This window comes from Rattus norvegicus, chromosome 13 (assembly GCF_036323735.1).
Source record: "Rattus norvegicus strain BN/NHsdMcwi chromosome 13, GRCr8, whole genome shotgun sequence".
Lineage (NCBI taxonomy): Eukaryota > Metazoa > Chordata > Mammalia > Rodentia > Muridae > Rattus > Rattus norvegicus.
The window spans coordinates 4,353,641-4,369,292 of NC_086031.1; the positions used below are offsets into that span (position 1 = coordinate 4,353,641).

General features: G+C 38.8%; 1 protein-coding gene across 4 annotated transcripts in view; it reads left to right on the forward strand.

The window, feature by feature from the left end:
- The window catches only part of Cntnap5c (contactin associated protein-like 5C), a 1,032,620-nt gene that overhangs the window by 832,376 nt on the left and 184,592 nt on the right, over positions 1-15,652 (forward strand). For all 4 annotated transcript variants that reach the window (XM_039090654.2, NM_001415869.1, NM_001047866.2 and 1 more), the window contains 1 exon segment: positions 15,502-15,629. In XM_039090654.2, coding sequence (XP_038946582.1) covers positions 15,502-15,629 — 128 coding nt within the window.

The window sequence follows — 15,652 nt, forward strand, 5'->3', positions numbered from 1 at the left end:
CACATCTTCATGAATATTATAGACACACATATACATGCATGAATGCATGCATGCACACATGTGTGCACGTACACACACACACACACACACACACACACACACATTCAAGGTGTAGACTGAAGTTTCTCTATTATTTTCTTCTGTCAAGTTCTACAAACACAACAAGGACAAGTGATCTGTGATGCTTGGCCATACCAACAAGTTCCAGGCCAAGGGAAGATCCTGTCTTTAGAAAAATGTGTTGAGTTACTACTCAGAAATGACACCTAAGGTTTAATGCTCTTTGTAGCTCACACTCAGAATTGAAGTACAAGATAAGCCCTCTGTGTTCCTTATCTGCTCTACAAACTTCTTGCAGTTCTAATTCCTGATCTGCCAAATTTTAAACAAAATATATGATTGTAAGGTTAAATTTACAAGGTTGTATATCATTACTTTTTGCTAAATTTGCAATTATAAGTTTTATCTAAAGTTATACCTTTATTATAAGATAATCAAAGATTCCAGAATATATGAATGAACAAGAGGAGTCAATTCTTCATAGAGTTAGACAGAACAATTTAGAAATTTATCTGGAATAACAAAAAACCCAGGATAGCTAAAACTATCCTCAACAATAAAAAGAAATCCAAGAGAATGACTATGCCTGAACTCAAGCAGTATTAAAGAGGAATAGTGATAAAAACTGTATGGTATTGGTACAGAAACAGACAGACAGACCAGTGGAATAGAATTGTAGACCCAGAAAAGAACTCACACACCTATGGTCACTTGATTTTTGACAAAGGAGCCAAAACTATCCAATGAAAAAAAGATTACATTTTCAGCAAATGGTGCTGGTTCAACTGGAGGTCAGCATGTAGAAGAATGCAGATCGATCCATGCTTATCACCCTGTACAAAGCTTAAGTCCAAGTAGCTCAATGACCTCCACATCATACCAGATACACTCATACTAATAAAAGAAAAATTGGGGAAGCATCTCGAACACATGGGCACTGGAGAAAATTTCCTGAACAAAACACCAATGGCTTATGCACTAAGATCAAGAATTGACAAATGGGATCTCATAAAACTGCAAACCCTTCCGTAAGGCAATGGTCACTGTTGTTAGAACAAAACAGCAACCAACAGATTGGGAAAAAGATCTTTACCAATCCTACAACAGATAGAGGACTTATATCCAAAATATACAAAGAACTCATAAAGTTAGACTGCAGGGAGACAAACAACCATATTAAAAATGGAGTTCAGAGCTAAACAAAGAATTCACAGCTGACGAATGCCAAATGGCTGAGAAACACCTAAAGAAATGTTCAACATCTTTAGTCATAAGGGAAAGGCAAATCAAAACAACCCTGAGATTACACCTCACACCAGTCAGAATGGCTAAGATCAAAAGCACAGGTGACAGAAGATTCTGGCGAGGATGTAGAGAAAGAGGAACACTCCTACATTGTTGGTGGGATTGCAGACTGGTAAAACCATTCTGGAAATCAGTCTGGACGTTCCTCAGAAAATTGGACATTGAACTACCTCAGGATCCAGCTGTACCCCTCTTGGGCATATACCCACAAGATGCCCCAAATATAAAAAAGACACGTGCTCCACTATGTTCATAGCAGGCTTATTTATAATAGCCAAAAGCTGGAAAGAACCCAGATGCCCTTGAACAGAGGAATGGATACAGAAAATGTGGTACATCTACACAAAGGAATACTACTCAACTATCAAAAACAATGACTTGATGAAATTCATAGGCAAATGGATGCAACTAGAAAATATCATCCTGAGTGAGCTAACCCAGTCACAGAAAAAACACACATGCTATGCGTTCATTGATAAGTGGATATTAGCCCAAATGCTCAAATTATCCTAGATGCAGAGAAAACATGAAACTCAAGAAGGATGATGAAAATGTGAATGCTTCACTCCTTCTTTAAACAGGGAACAAGAATACCCTTGGGAGGGAATAGGGAGGCAATGTTTAGAACTGTGACTGAAGGAACACCCATTCAGAGCCTTCTCCATATGTGGCCCATACATATACAGCCACCAAACTAGATAAGATTGATGAATTAAAGAAGTGCGGGCTGACAGGAACCGGATGTAGATCTCTCCTGAGAGACACAGGTAGAATACAGCAAATACATAGGCAAATGCCAGCAGCAAAACACTGAACTGAGAATGGGACCCCCGTTGAAGGAATCAGAGAAACGACTGAAAGCGCTTGAAGAGGCTTGAGACCCCATATGAACAACAATGTCAACAAACCAGAGCTTCCAGGGAAGAAGCCACTACCCAGAGACTGTACGTGGACTGACCCTGGGCTCCAACTGCATAGGTAGCAATGAGTAGCCTAGTAAGTGCACCAGTGGAAGAAGTCCTTGGTCTGGCCAGGACTGAACCCCCAGTAAATGTGATTGTTGTGGGAGGGTGGTAATGGGGAGAGGATGGGGAGGGGAACACCAATAGAGAAAGGGAGGGGGAGGGACTCGGGGATGTTGGCCTGGAAACCGGGAAAGGGAATAACAATCAAAATGGAAATAAGAAATACCCAAGTTAATAAAGATGAAGGAAAGAGAGAGAGAGAGAGAGAGAGAGAGAGAGAGAGAGAGAGAGAGGAGTCTCATCTTACTAGCACTTTGAATCCTTATATATGTATCCCATGTGAAAATGTTTTATGTTTTGATAGTTTTACATGTTTCTATGTGTATCTGGAAATTTCCATTCCTGTTTCTTGTCCTGGCTCCACTTCTTCTTGTTGTTTTCCTAAGTTCCCTTTACATTCATGTCTCCATTTTTTTTCCTGTGGCCACTGAATTTAATTATACTTGGTTACTCCAACTTTAGTGAGGTGCTACTTATTGGAATATGGGCAATATGGAAACCTGAAATTTCCCTCAGTTTTGAGAGTGGGAGGACTGGGTGTCCATCACTAAATAGGACAGCAATTCTATTCATGGCTCAAGAAGCATTAGAGAAGTTGAATTAGAGATAAGTTAAGAGCCAAAGATTAAGAAAGATGCAGAAAAAATATGTTGTCTGGGTACGATATAGGCCTTTTACTAATGGACACACTTCACAAGATCTGTGCAATACCAGCCCCTGAAATCCTTATGGATGAGGGAAGGACCCTGACATCCCACCCAACTGTAAAGGACTATTGAAGGTTTATTGTAATTGGTAGGATGAATTCCATTTTCATCAGTAGTATACCTACGGATACTTTGCTACATACAGATTTTTTAGATATTTTTTATTTGTGGATTATTTCAAAATACAAATATTTCATATACATCTAATATTTTAAACTGCCTGTTAAGTTATTACTAAATGTGTGCCAAATTAAGTCTACTGGTTTAAACTTATTTCTTCCAGAAAAAGATGCTACAATTGTTTTTCTTGGCTTCACTAAAGTAACATACACATTAGAACATCCTACTGTTTTTACGGATTCATGGTCCTACATATTCTGCTTTTATTATTACTTATTTTTACCCTTCCACATTGAGAATCCAACTTGTCTTTTGACTTTTTGCTATCACAAGTAGTGCAGTGGCAATTTTTTTGAGTTCTGATTTGTATTGATTTCATTGTTTTACACATTATTATATTGACTATAACCCCATTTTAGAATTGTCAGGGGAAGGATTGTGACAGATTGGGCAAAACGGCTGAAGAGACATTGGTCATTACATCAATTCCCACCGAGTTAATAACAAGGCTCTGGCCATGCAGAAGAAGTGGAGAATTGCCACATCTCTCCCAGAGAGAACAACATACGTGTATGGATGGCCAATTGGGCAGGATATGAAATCAATGAGGAAATAAGTAGATTACATCAATGAAATAAACTGAGATGTAAAGACCATTCCATATTCTGGTACTCCAGACTGATAAAAAGGAAAGAAGGAACTGAACACCAGTATTCACCTCTTTGAACTCTGACATGACTGTTAAGAGTTGCCACAAGCTCCTGGCCATATGATGAACAGTAACCTTGAACAAAATATACCATTGTACCAACAAGAGAGTTAACTTTGTGATTTGATCTATATTTATTCAGCAAAGGGAAGAAAGTCAACCCTCACCAGAGTCTTGAATGGCCACACCCAGAGACATTCCTGGCAGCCTCTTCTTGATGAGAATTTTCTGGAGTTCTTGATTCACAAAGTCATAGAACAGATCTGATGAGACAATATAATCTTCCTTTCCTTCCCTACTGCATCTCTCTTTTTTTTTTTTTTTGTTCTTCCGAAGCCCATGGAGAAGCACCTGGCTGGCTTCAAACAATCCCAGTGACTGTGTGGTTAAAGTACATAAATATTATGCACAAGGAAAAGAACTTATACCATTCTATTTGCACACACACTTATCACACAGTTGTTCTTTTTTTCTGATAACACTGTCACTCTCTAGACACTAACTACAAAAAAGTCCCTAACTGAATATTTATTATAAAACAGGTTAATCAAATTCTCCATTTGTCACTTATTAATTAAATGATCAAAATCATTTAGTCTCTTAGGATTTCAGATCTTGTCATATTTTTTTAAATGAGCAAAGAAAGAGTAGCTTTCTCTGAAGATTGCTAGCTGAATTAACATAATCTTCACCTCAATTAGATGGGGCTTGTAGTCAGATTTTAGAAAGTCTGTGGCTATTTATATTTTTGTTTACTATAATATTACAAAGCCCAAAGTCAAATATATGTGGCATCATTGCTTTGTATATTAAATGTATGTTTATAAAATCTGTAGATAAATATATATGTGAAATTAAAGGATGAACACTAAGAAAGAAATACCATGCCAGTATAAGAAAATTTCCATCAATTATCAAACTCTGAATAGAGTAAAGAGATATTTCTAAATATCTGAAATACCTCAAAATTTTGCTTCTGACAACTTCTCCATACAGGGGTTGACCGGCTACATAGGAATAATGCAAAAGAGCTATAAGTGTGTAAATGAGGAGGCTATGGTCTTCCATCATTTCTCCCAATGTGACTGAGTTATAATCATAGAGAGTCAGTATCAAAATGATTACAAATTACCAAACTGTAGCCAAATCCATTGATGTGTATTGAGTGTGGAGAAAACCTGTATGAATAGAATGGGACAGTCAGCTAGAAATAAACCAATTACAGCTCAAGGACTTAGTGTTATTTCCATGCATGTAGGTATGTCTTGAGAAGAAGGTAACCACATGGAGATATACCAGCTTCCAAGAAGAGGAGGACCTGCTCTTAGACAATGGGAAAGCACAGATATCCTACAAATTGGGAATCCATTCTTGTGTTCACAATTGGATCTTTCAATTTCACATCCTGTAGTCTAAGAGATAGAATGCTTTTAGAATTACCATTTGCTGTTCAAAGCATAGACGTGAAAAAAGAAATGTCCACCAGTGCCTGAAGTAAATGCCTTTGTGGATACCACTAATGTTAGTCAGAAAACAAGGAGAGTAAATGACTAAAGTAATAGTTGACCTGGCACACCATTGTAATTCAACATATTTTTGATGCAGATAACCCAGGTACATCTTCCTTTACTCCTATATCTCACTCACTCATAATCAGCAATGTGGTTTTTAGTTTTAGATATCAACTTTAGCTATACCCTAGGACTACTGGGAAGAGAGTTTCAGTTGAGGGTTTCAACAGGTTAGCCTGGTAGATTATCTTATTTGTTAACTGCTGTCAGAAGACTCAGTTAAGTCTGGAAAAAATTATTCCCATGTAAAGATTATGGAATATTTATATTATTTAAAGTTTCCATATAAATATTATGCCTGATAATCTGAATTACATCATCAAATCTAATTCAATTTTCTATGTTATTTGGAAGAGCTCTTTTATACTTCGCATGGTTTCTTAATATAGGCCAATATGCTGATGCAAGGGTGAAGCATGCTTTATGCTTTGGCCAGATTGGCCAGAGTGTGCTACTAGCACAGTTTAGGTTCCCTTGGATCTGCAGATGAAGTATCTGCATGCTTGCACACACACACACACACACACACACACACACACACACACACACACACTCATTTTCAACCTACCTTCTTGGATCAATTGCTGGGCGCTTCCCAGTAGTCTTAGTTTAATATCCTAAATCTGCCCTCAACATTAGTTATTCAGTTATACTTAGTGCTAGCTCAACATTGTAAATCTTCCCTCAGCTTTAATTGTTATCCCAGGCCAAGTCAGGGTAGTGGCAGATGGCCACTCACCCTACCATAGATCTCACATGGCCTTTTCTCTTTCTGAATCATGAAAGAATCTCTCTTCCTTTCCCTATGTCTCCTCACCTCCTCTGGGGACCCAGATGTCCCATCTCTTTTTTTTTTCTTCCCAGCAATTTGCCCATGGCATCCTTATTATTATATCAAGAACCAATTGGGAAACAGGGCCTTAGCATCAAAACCATCCTATGAAGAAAGGCATCAAAGGAATGTACACAAGATATCATGATATCCAAGAGATGCTCAAGTCAGCATTAACAGACACAATTCAGAACCCAGCATGGGTAATAAATATAGGTAAAAGTAGCAGAACTTAGCATCTCATGGTTCCTTCACATGAGAGTCTGGATTTTGTATTTAGTTCACAGCAGGTATACAGACTTTACTTGTGAATACATTGGGAAAAATGGGTATTTATTTTCTCTGAGTGTGCAATATACACACATGTGGTTTTTGCTGCAACAAAATCTTATAATTTGAATAGCTTTTGAACACAAACACTGAAATTATAAATATTTCACTGAAATTATAAATATTATATTTTTTGAATGGGATATAGGGAAAGAGTTCAGGTGGATATTTTTTTATAACCTAGAAAAATTAAATGTCTTTCTCCAAATCTCATGAACTTGATTCTAAATATTAAAATTTAATTTCAAATGTATCATATAGCTAGAAGTCTCAATTCAAGGATCATAGCTGGATGCTTATGAAATAAATTGTCTTTCATGAAGCCATAGAATAGTTCAGGGACAAAGAAGAAAACTAAAATAAGTATAGGGGAAACAAGTTTCGGGCATTTATAATAGACCAGACACTGTGCCTAGCAGCTGCATATCATATTTAATCCTCTGTAGGCTGTAATACAAATGTTCATCCAAAATAGTAAGTGTCTCGTAAGAGACTTACTCATCCACACTACACAGCTAGAATCTTTTAGCTCTAACAAGTGTTTTCAGACACATGAGACAGAAACTGGAGAAAGCAACAGTGACTTGGTTCATATACCTTCTATCCTGTGACCCTAGGAAACTACTCAATGTGTCTGAAGCAATTCCAAACATTTATAAATGGACATAGTGGAGCACACATACCACAAATGAAAATTGTGACTACAAGGATCAGACCTGTCCCAAGCATATTTCTGTCTAGAAGTATTTACATAATCAATGGCAATTTACTTATTTTAATTGAATTTTCAGTATTATTTTGAAAACATTGTTTTTATTTATTTCTTGAAAATGTCATCCATGAACACTATGTACCTGTATAATACGACTCCTGAGACTTCTTTTTGTTCTTCCCGGTGAATGTATGGGTTATATGTATGCATATTTCTTTTCAAGTTGTATATAATTCATGTTCTCTGCATTTGCTTTTTTTTTTTATTAACTTGAGTATTTCTTATATATATTTCAGGTGTTATTCCCTTTCCCGGTTTCCGGGCAAACATCCCCCTCCCCCCTCCCCTTCCTTATGGGTGTTCCCCTCCCAACCCTCCCCCCATTGACGCCCTCCCCCCATAGACTAGTTCACTGGGGGTTCAGTCTTAGCAGGACCCAGGGCTTCCCCTTCCACTGGTGCTCTTACAAGGATATTCATTGCTACCTATGGGGTCAGAGTCCAGGGTCAGTCCATGTATAGTCTTTAGGTAGTGGCTTAGTTCCTGGAAGCTCTGGTTGCTTGACATTGTTGTACTTTTGGGGTCTCGAGCCCTTTCAAGCTCTTCCAGTTCTTTCTCTGATGCCTTCAACGGGGGACCTATTCTCAGTTCAGTGTTTTGCTGCTGGCATTCGCCTCTGTATTTGCTGTATTCTAGCTGTGTCTGTCAGGAGCGATCTACATCCGGCTCCTGTCGGTCTGCACTTCTTTGCTTCATCCATCTTGTCTAATTGGGTGGCTGTATATGTACGGGCCACATGTGGGGCAGGCTCTGAATGGGTGTTCCTTCAGTCTCTGTTTTAATCTTTGCCTCACCCTTTCCTGCCAAGGGTATTCTTTTTCCTCATTTAAAGAAGAAGTGAAGCATTCACATTTTGATCATCTGTCTTGAGTATCGTTTGTTCTAGGGATCTAGGGTAATTCAAGCATTTGGGCTAATAGCCACTTATCAATGAGTGCATACCATGTATGTCTTTCTGTGATTGGGTTAGCTCACTCAGGATGATATTTTCCAGTTCCAACCATTTGCCTACGAATTTCATAAGCTCGTTGTTTTTGATAGCTGAGTAATATTCCATTGTGTAGATGTACCAAATTTTCTGTATCCATTCCTCTGTGGAAGGGCATCTGGGTTCTTTCCAGCTTCTGGCTATTATAAATAAGGGTGCGATGAACATAGTGGAGCACGTGTCTATTTTATATGTTGAGGCATCTTTTGGGTATATGCCCAAGAGAGGTACACCTGGATCCTCAGGCAGTTCAATGTCCAATTTTCTGAGGAACCTCCAGACTGATTTCCAGAATGGTTGTACCAGTCTGCAATCCCACCAACAATGGAGGAGTGTTCCTCTATCTCCACATCCTCGCCAGCATCGGCTGTCACCTGAGTTTTTGATCTTAGCCATTCTCACTGGTGTGAGGTGAAATCTCAGGGTTGTTTTGATTTGCATTTCCCTTATGACTAAAGATGTTGAACGTTTCTTTAGGTGTTTCTCAGCCATTCGGCATTCCTCATCTGTGAATTCTTTGTTTAGCTCTGAACCCCATTTTTAATAGGGTTATTTGTTTCCCTGCGGTCTAACTTCTTGAGTTCTTTTTATATTTTGGATATAAGGTCTCTATCTGTTGTAGGATGGGTAAAGATCTTTTCCCAATCTGTTGGTTGCCGTTTTGTCCTAACCACAGTGTCCTTTGCCTTACAGAAGCTTTGCAGTTTTATGAGATCCCATTTGTCGATTCTTTTTTTTTTTTTTACCATGGTGTCTGGGTGTGTTCTGTCCGGGCACAGGCCGAGATTCGAAACCCAAACTTTGGTGCCAAAAACCAGGATGGAACCAGGAACCCTAACAAAGAAGATGCAAATTTTTAACAGAAACAGAAGTAAGCTTCGCTCAACAACAGCGGACTCGAGCCAAATGCAAGCAGTCGATTCTTGATCTTAGAGCATAAGCCATTGGTGTTTTGTTCAGGAAATTTTTTCCAGTGACCATGTGTTCCAGATGCTTCCCTAGTTTTTCTTCTATTAGTTTGAGTGTGTCTGGTTTGATGTGGAGGTCCTTGATCCACTTGGACTTAAGCTTTGTACAGGGTGATAAAGATGGATCGATCTGCATTCTTCTACATGTTGCCCTCCAGTTGAACCAGCACCATTTGCTGAAAATGCTATCTTTTTTCCATTGGATGGTTTTGGCTCCTTTGTCAAAAATCAAGTGACCATAGGTGTGTGGGTTCATTTCTGGGTCTTCAATTCTATTCCTTTGGTCTATCTGTCTGTCTCTGTACCAATACCATGCAGTTTTTATCACTATTGCTCTGTAATACTGCTTGAGTTCAGGGATAGTGATTCCCCCTGAAGTCCTTTTATTGTTGAGGATAGCTTTAGCTATCCTGGGTTTTTTGTTATTCCAGATGAATTTGCAAATTGTTCTGTCTAACTCTTTGAAGAATTAGATTGGTATTTTGATGGGGATTGCATTGAATCTGTAGATTGCTTTTGGTAAAATGGCCATTTTTAATATATTAATCCTGCCAATCCATGAGCATGGGAGATCTTTCCATCTTCTGAGGTCTTCTTCAATTCCTTTCCTCAGTGTCTTGAAGTTCTTATTGTACAGATCTGTTACATGCTTGGTTAAAGTCACACCGATGTACTTTATATTATTTGGGTCTATTATGAAGGGTGTCATTTCCCTAATTTCTTTCTCGGCTTGTTTCTCTTTTGTATAGAGGAAGGCAACTGATTTATGTGAGTTAATTTTATACCCAGCCACTTTGCTGAAGTTGTTTATGAGCTTTAGTAGTTCTCTGGTGGAACTTTTGGGATCACTTAAATATACTATCATGTCATCTCCAAATAGTGATATTTTGACCTCTTCTTTTCCGATCTGTATCTCCTTGATCTCCTTTTGTTGTCTGATTGCTATGGCTAGAACTTCAAGAACTATATTGAATAAGTAGGGAGAGAGTGGGCAGCCTTGTCTAGTCCCTGATTTTAGTGGGATTGCTTCAAGTTTCTCTCCATTTAGTTTAATGATAGCAACTGGTTTGCTGCATATGGCTTTTACTATGTTTAGGTATGGGCCTTGAATTCCTATTCTTTCCAGGACTTTTATCATGAAGGGGTGTTGAATTTTGTCAAATGCTTTGTCAGCATCTAATGAAATGATCATGTGGCTCTGTTCTTTCAGTTTGTTTATATAATGGATCACGTTGATGGTTTTCCGTATATTAAACCATCCCTGCATGCCTGGGATGAAGCCTACTTGATCATGGAGGATGATTGTTTTGATGTGCTCTTGAATTCGGTTTGCCAGAATTTTATTGAGTATTTTTGTGTCGATATTCATAAGGGAAATTGGTCTGAAGTTCTCTTTCTTTGTTGTGTCTTTGTGTGGTTTAGGTATAAGAGTAATTGTGGCTTCGTAGAAGGAATTCGGTAGTGCTCCATCTGTTTCAATATTGTGGAATAGTTTGGATAATATTGGTATGAGGTCTTCTATGAAGGTTTGATAGAATTCTACACTAAACCCGTCTGGACCTGGGCTCTTTTTGGTTGGGAGACCTTTAATGACTGCTTCTATTTCCTTAGGAGTTATGGGGTTGTTTAACTGGTTTATCTGTTCCTGATTTAACTTCGATACTTGGTATCTGTATAGGAAATTGTCCATTTCCTGAAGATTTTCAAGTTTTGTTGAATATAGGTTTTTATAGTAAGATCTGATGATTTTTTGAATTTCCTCTGAATCTGTAGTTATGTCTCCCTTTTCATTTCTGATTTTGTTAATTTGGACGCACTCTCTGTGTCCTCTCGTTAGTCAGGCTAAGGGTTTATCTATCTTGTTGATTTTCTCAAAGAACCAACTTTTGGTTCTGTTGATTCTTTCTATGGTCCTTTTTGTTTCTACTTGGTTCATTTCAGCTCAGAGTTTGATTATTTTCTGCCTTCTACTCCTCCTGGGTGTATTTGCTTCTTTTTGTTCTAGAGCTTTTAGGTGTGCTGTCAAGCTGCTTACATATGTTTTTACCTGTTTCTTTCTGCAGGAACTCAGCACTATGAGTTTTCCTCTTAGCACAGCTTTCATTGTGTCCTATAAGTTTGGGTATGTTGTACCTTCATTTTCATTAAATTCTTAAAAGTTTTTAATTTCTTTCTTTATTTCTTCCTTGACCAGGTTATCATTGAGTAGAGCATTGTTCAATTTCCACGTATATGTGGGCATTCTTCCCTTATTGTTATTGAAGATCAGTTTTAGGCCGTGGTGGTCCGATAGCACGCATGGGATTATTTCTATCTTTCTGTACCTGTTGAGGCCCGTTTTTGACCAATTATATAGTCAATTTTGGAGAAAGTACCATGAGGAGCTGAGAAGAAGGTATATCCTTTTGCTTTAGGATAGAATGTTCTATAAATATCCGTTAAGTCCATTTGGCTCATGACTTCTCTTAGTCTGTCGACATCACTGTTTAATTTCTGTTTCCATGATCTGTCCATTGATGAGAGTGGGGTGTTGAAATCCCCACTTATTATTGTGTGAGGTGCAATGTGTGTTTTGAGCTTTAGTAAGGTTTCTTTTACGTATGTAGGTGCCCTTGTATTTGGGGCATAGATATTTAGGATTGAGAGTTCATCTTGGTGGATTTTTCCTTTGATGAATATGAAGTGTCCTTCCTTATCTTTTTTGATGACTTTTAGATGGAAATTGATTTTATTTGATATGAGAATGGCTACTCCAGCTTGCTTCTTCTGACCATTTGCTTGGAAAGTTGTTTTCCAGCCTTTCACTCTGAGGTAGTGTCTGTCTTTGTCTCTGAGGTGTGTTTCCTGTAGGCAGCACAATGCAGGGTCCTCGTTGCGTATCCAGTTTGTTAATCTATGTCTTTTTATTGGGGAGTTGAGGCCATTGATATTGAGAGATATTAAGGAATAGTGATTATTGCTTCCCGTTATATTCATATTTGGATGTGAGGTTATGTTTGTGAGCTTTCATTCTCTTTGTTTTTTTGCCAAGACGATTAGTTTCTTGCTTCTTCTACGGTATAGCTTGCCTCCTTATGTTGGGCTTTACCATTTATTATCCTTTGTAGTGCTTGATTTGGAGAAAGATATTGTGTAAATTTGGTTTTGTCATGAATATCTTGGTTTCTCCATCAATGTTAATTGAAAGTTTTGCAGGATACAGTAACCTGGGCTGGCATTTGTGTTCTCTTAGGGTCTGTATGACATCTGTCCAGGATCTTCTGGCTTTCATAGTTTCTGGCAAAAAGTCTGGTGTGATTCTGATAGGTCTGCCTTTATATGTTACTTGACCTTTTTCCCTTACTGCTTTTAATATTCTTTCTTTATTTTGTGTGTTTGGTGTTTTGATAATTATGTGACGGGAGGTGTTTCTTTTCTGGTCCAATCTATTTGGAGTTCAGTAGGCTTATTGTATGTCTATGGGTATCTCTTTTTTTATGTTAGGGAAGTTTTCTTCTATGATTTTGTTGAAGATATTTACTGGTCCTTTGAGCTGGGAGTCTTCACTCTCTTCTATACCTATTATCCTTAGGTTTGATCTTCTCATTGAGTCCTGGGTTTCCTGTATGTTTTGGACTAGTAGCTTTTTCTGCTTTACATTATCTTTGACAGTTGAGTCAATGATTTCTATGGAATCTTCTGCTCCTGAGATTCTCTCTTCCATCTCTTGTATTCTGTTGGTATAGCTTGTATCTACAGCTCCTTGTCTCTTTTTTTGGTTTTCTATATCCAGGGTTGTTTCCCTGTGTTCTTTCTTGATTGCTTCTATTTCCATTTTTAATTCCTTCAACTGTTTGATTGTGTTTTCCTGGAATTCTTTCAGGGATTTTTGTGTCTCCTCTCTATGGGCTTCTACTTGTTTATTTATGTTTTCCTAGAATTCTTTCAGGGATTTTTGTGTCTCCTCTCTATGGGCTTCTACTTGTTTATTTATGTTTTCCTGGAATTCTTTCAGGCATTTTTTCGATTCCTCTCTGTAGGCTTCTACTTGTTCTCTAAGGGAGTTCTTCACGTCTTTCTTGAAGTCCTCCAGCATCATGATCAAATATGTTTTTGAAACTAGAATTTGCTTTTCTGGTGTGTTTGGATATTCCATGTTTGTTTTGATGGGAGAATTGTGCTCCGATGGTGCCATGTAGTCTTGGTTTCTGTTGCTTGGGTTCCTGCGCTTGCCTCTCGCCATCAGATTATCTCTAGTGTTACTTTGTTCTGTTATTTCTGACAGTGGCTAGACTGTCCTATAAGCCTGTGTGTCAGGAATGCTGTAGACCTGTTTTCCTCCCTTTCAGTCAGTTATGGGGACAGAGTGTTCTGCTTTCGGGAGTGTAGTTTTTCCTCTCTACAGGTCTTCAGCTGTTCCTGTGGGCCTGTGTCTTGAGTTCACCAGGCAGCTTTCTTGCAGCAGAAAATTTGGTCTTACCTGTGGTCCCGAGGCTCAAGTTCGCTCGTGGGGTGCTGCCCACTGGCTCTCTGCATTGGCAGCAACCAGGAAGACCTGTGCCGCCCCTTCCGGGACCTTCAGTGCACCAGGGTTCCAGATGGTCTTTGGCTTTTTCCTCTGGTGTCCGAGATGTGTGTGCAGAGAGCAGTCTCTTCTGGTTTCCCAGGCTTGTCTGCCTCTCTGAATGTTTAGCTCTCCCTCCCACGGGATTTGGGTGCAAAGAACTGTTTATCCGGTCTGTTTCCTTCAGGTTCAGGCGGTGTCTCAGGCAGGGGTCCTGCCGCTCCTGGGCCCTCCCCCACGGGAGTCCAGGGGCCTTATACAGTTTCCTCTTGGGCCAGGGATGTGGGCAGGGGTGAGCAGTGTTGGTGGTCTCTTCTGCTCTGCAGCCTCAGTAGTGCCCACCTGACCAGGCGGTTGGGTCTCTCTCTCACGGGGTCTGGGAGCAGAGAGCTGCTGCGGGCCGGGATCTGCGGGTCATGTATGCATATTTTCATTCTTTTGTATAGACTTGTGTGACCATGTATAGATGTACATGTGAAAGCCAGAAATCAGTTTCTGTTATTCTTTGGTTACTGTAAAGTGCATCTTATTTCTTTGAGATAAGGATTCTCATTGGGCTGGAGCTCACTAATTTATCCATGTAGGCTAGCCAGCAGGTCACAGATATCAGTCCATCTTCATTTACCCAGTCCTATGATTAAAAGTGAGGCCCACAAGAGTGGGTTTATTTTGTAGAGGTTCAGAAGATCCAGACTCAGGTCACCATGCTGACAAACAAAGAATATTGGACTGTTATCTCCACAACACACCAGGTTACATTTCCAGACATTATGCTCTGCCAAGTGGTACCATCCATACTTGGATCCCAAAAGACAACCCTAAAAGACAATGAAACATTTTCTTTATTATTTTTGTTTTTCTATCAAAATAAAGCTAGGTAATTCCTTATTTGCATAATTAACAAAAATAAAGTGGGAGCCATTAGCCAGCAAGATCTAAAGAACCAAGAAAAAAAGCATCCAATTAACTATAGAAATTCATTTTCACACAACTTAAAATGTGATCTGGAACATTCAAAGCTGATTAAAACTTGTTGGCAGGTGGTACAGCCAAGTCTTCTGAGTGAGTTTTGCAAAGGAGTTGTGATGTCTGTATTCATGCTAGTTCCTCAGATAGAAGATTGTATTGTATAGGAGAGGGATGCAATGTTTAATGTCACATAAACAGTGCAGTGAGCATTCCTCTTGGCCATGATCAACACTGTAATCTTGTAAACTACCTTTGCACATGAAGCACATTTAGGGAACATATAAAATTCAGTGGTGTTCATTATCAGGAAATGACTTCTCTAATTGGAATTTCAACAACAATTCAAACAGGCCCCCTAATTAAAGACGTTCTATTAAGCTCCTTCCAACATGTCAGTCTGCATCCAAATCAAGACTCTTTGTGATACCTCTTTTCAAGTTAGTAACTCACATAAATCTTCTTTTATAGGAAAATGAAGTGATGTATAATGTCACATTAACACTGCGGATCATACACCATTGAAAGCAGAGGGATTTTAGTACAGATTGTGTTGATCATTTACTCTTTATGTTTTGCCCCTCCCTTAAATTTATGTTTTGCAGGGCAAAAGAAACTGGTTTTCTTTCCTTCAAAGATCATTTGCCAGTAACTCAAATAATTACTACTGATACCAACAGATCAAAATCAGAAGCTGCTTGGAAAATTGGCCCCTTACGTTGCTATGGTGACCGTGAGTACAATCCATTCCTCCCA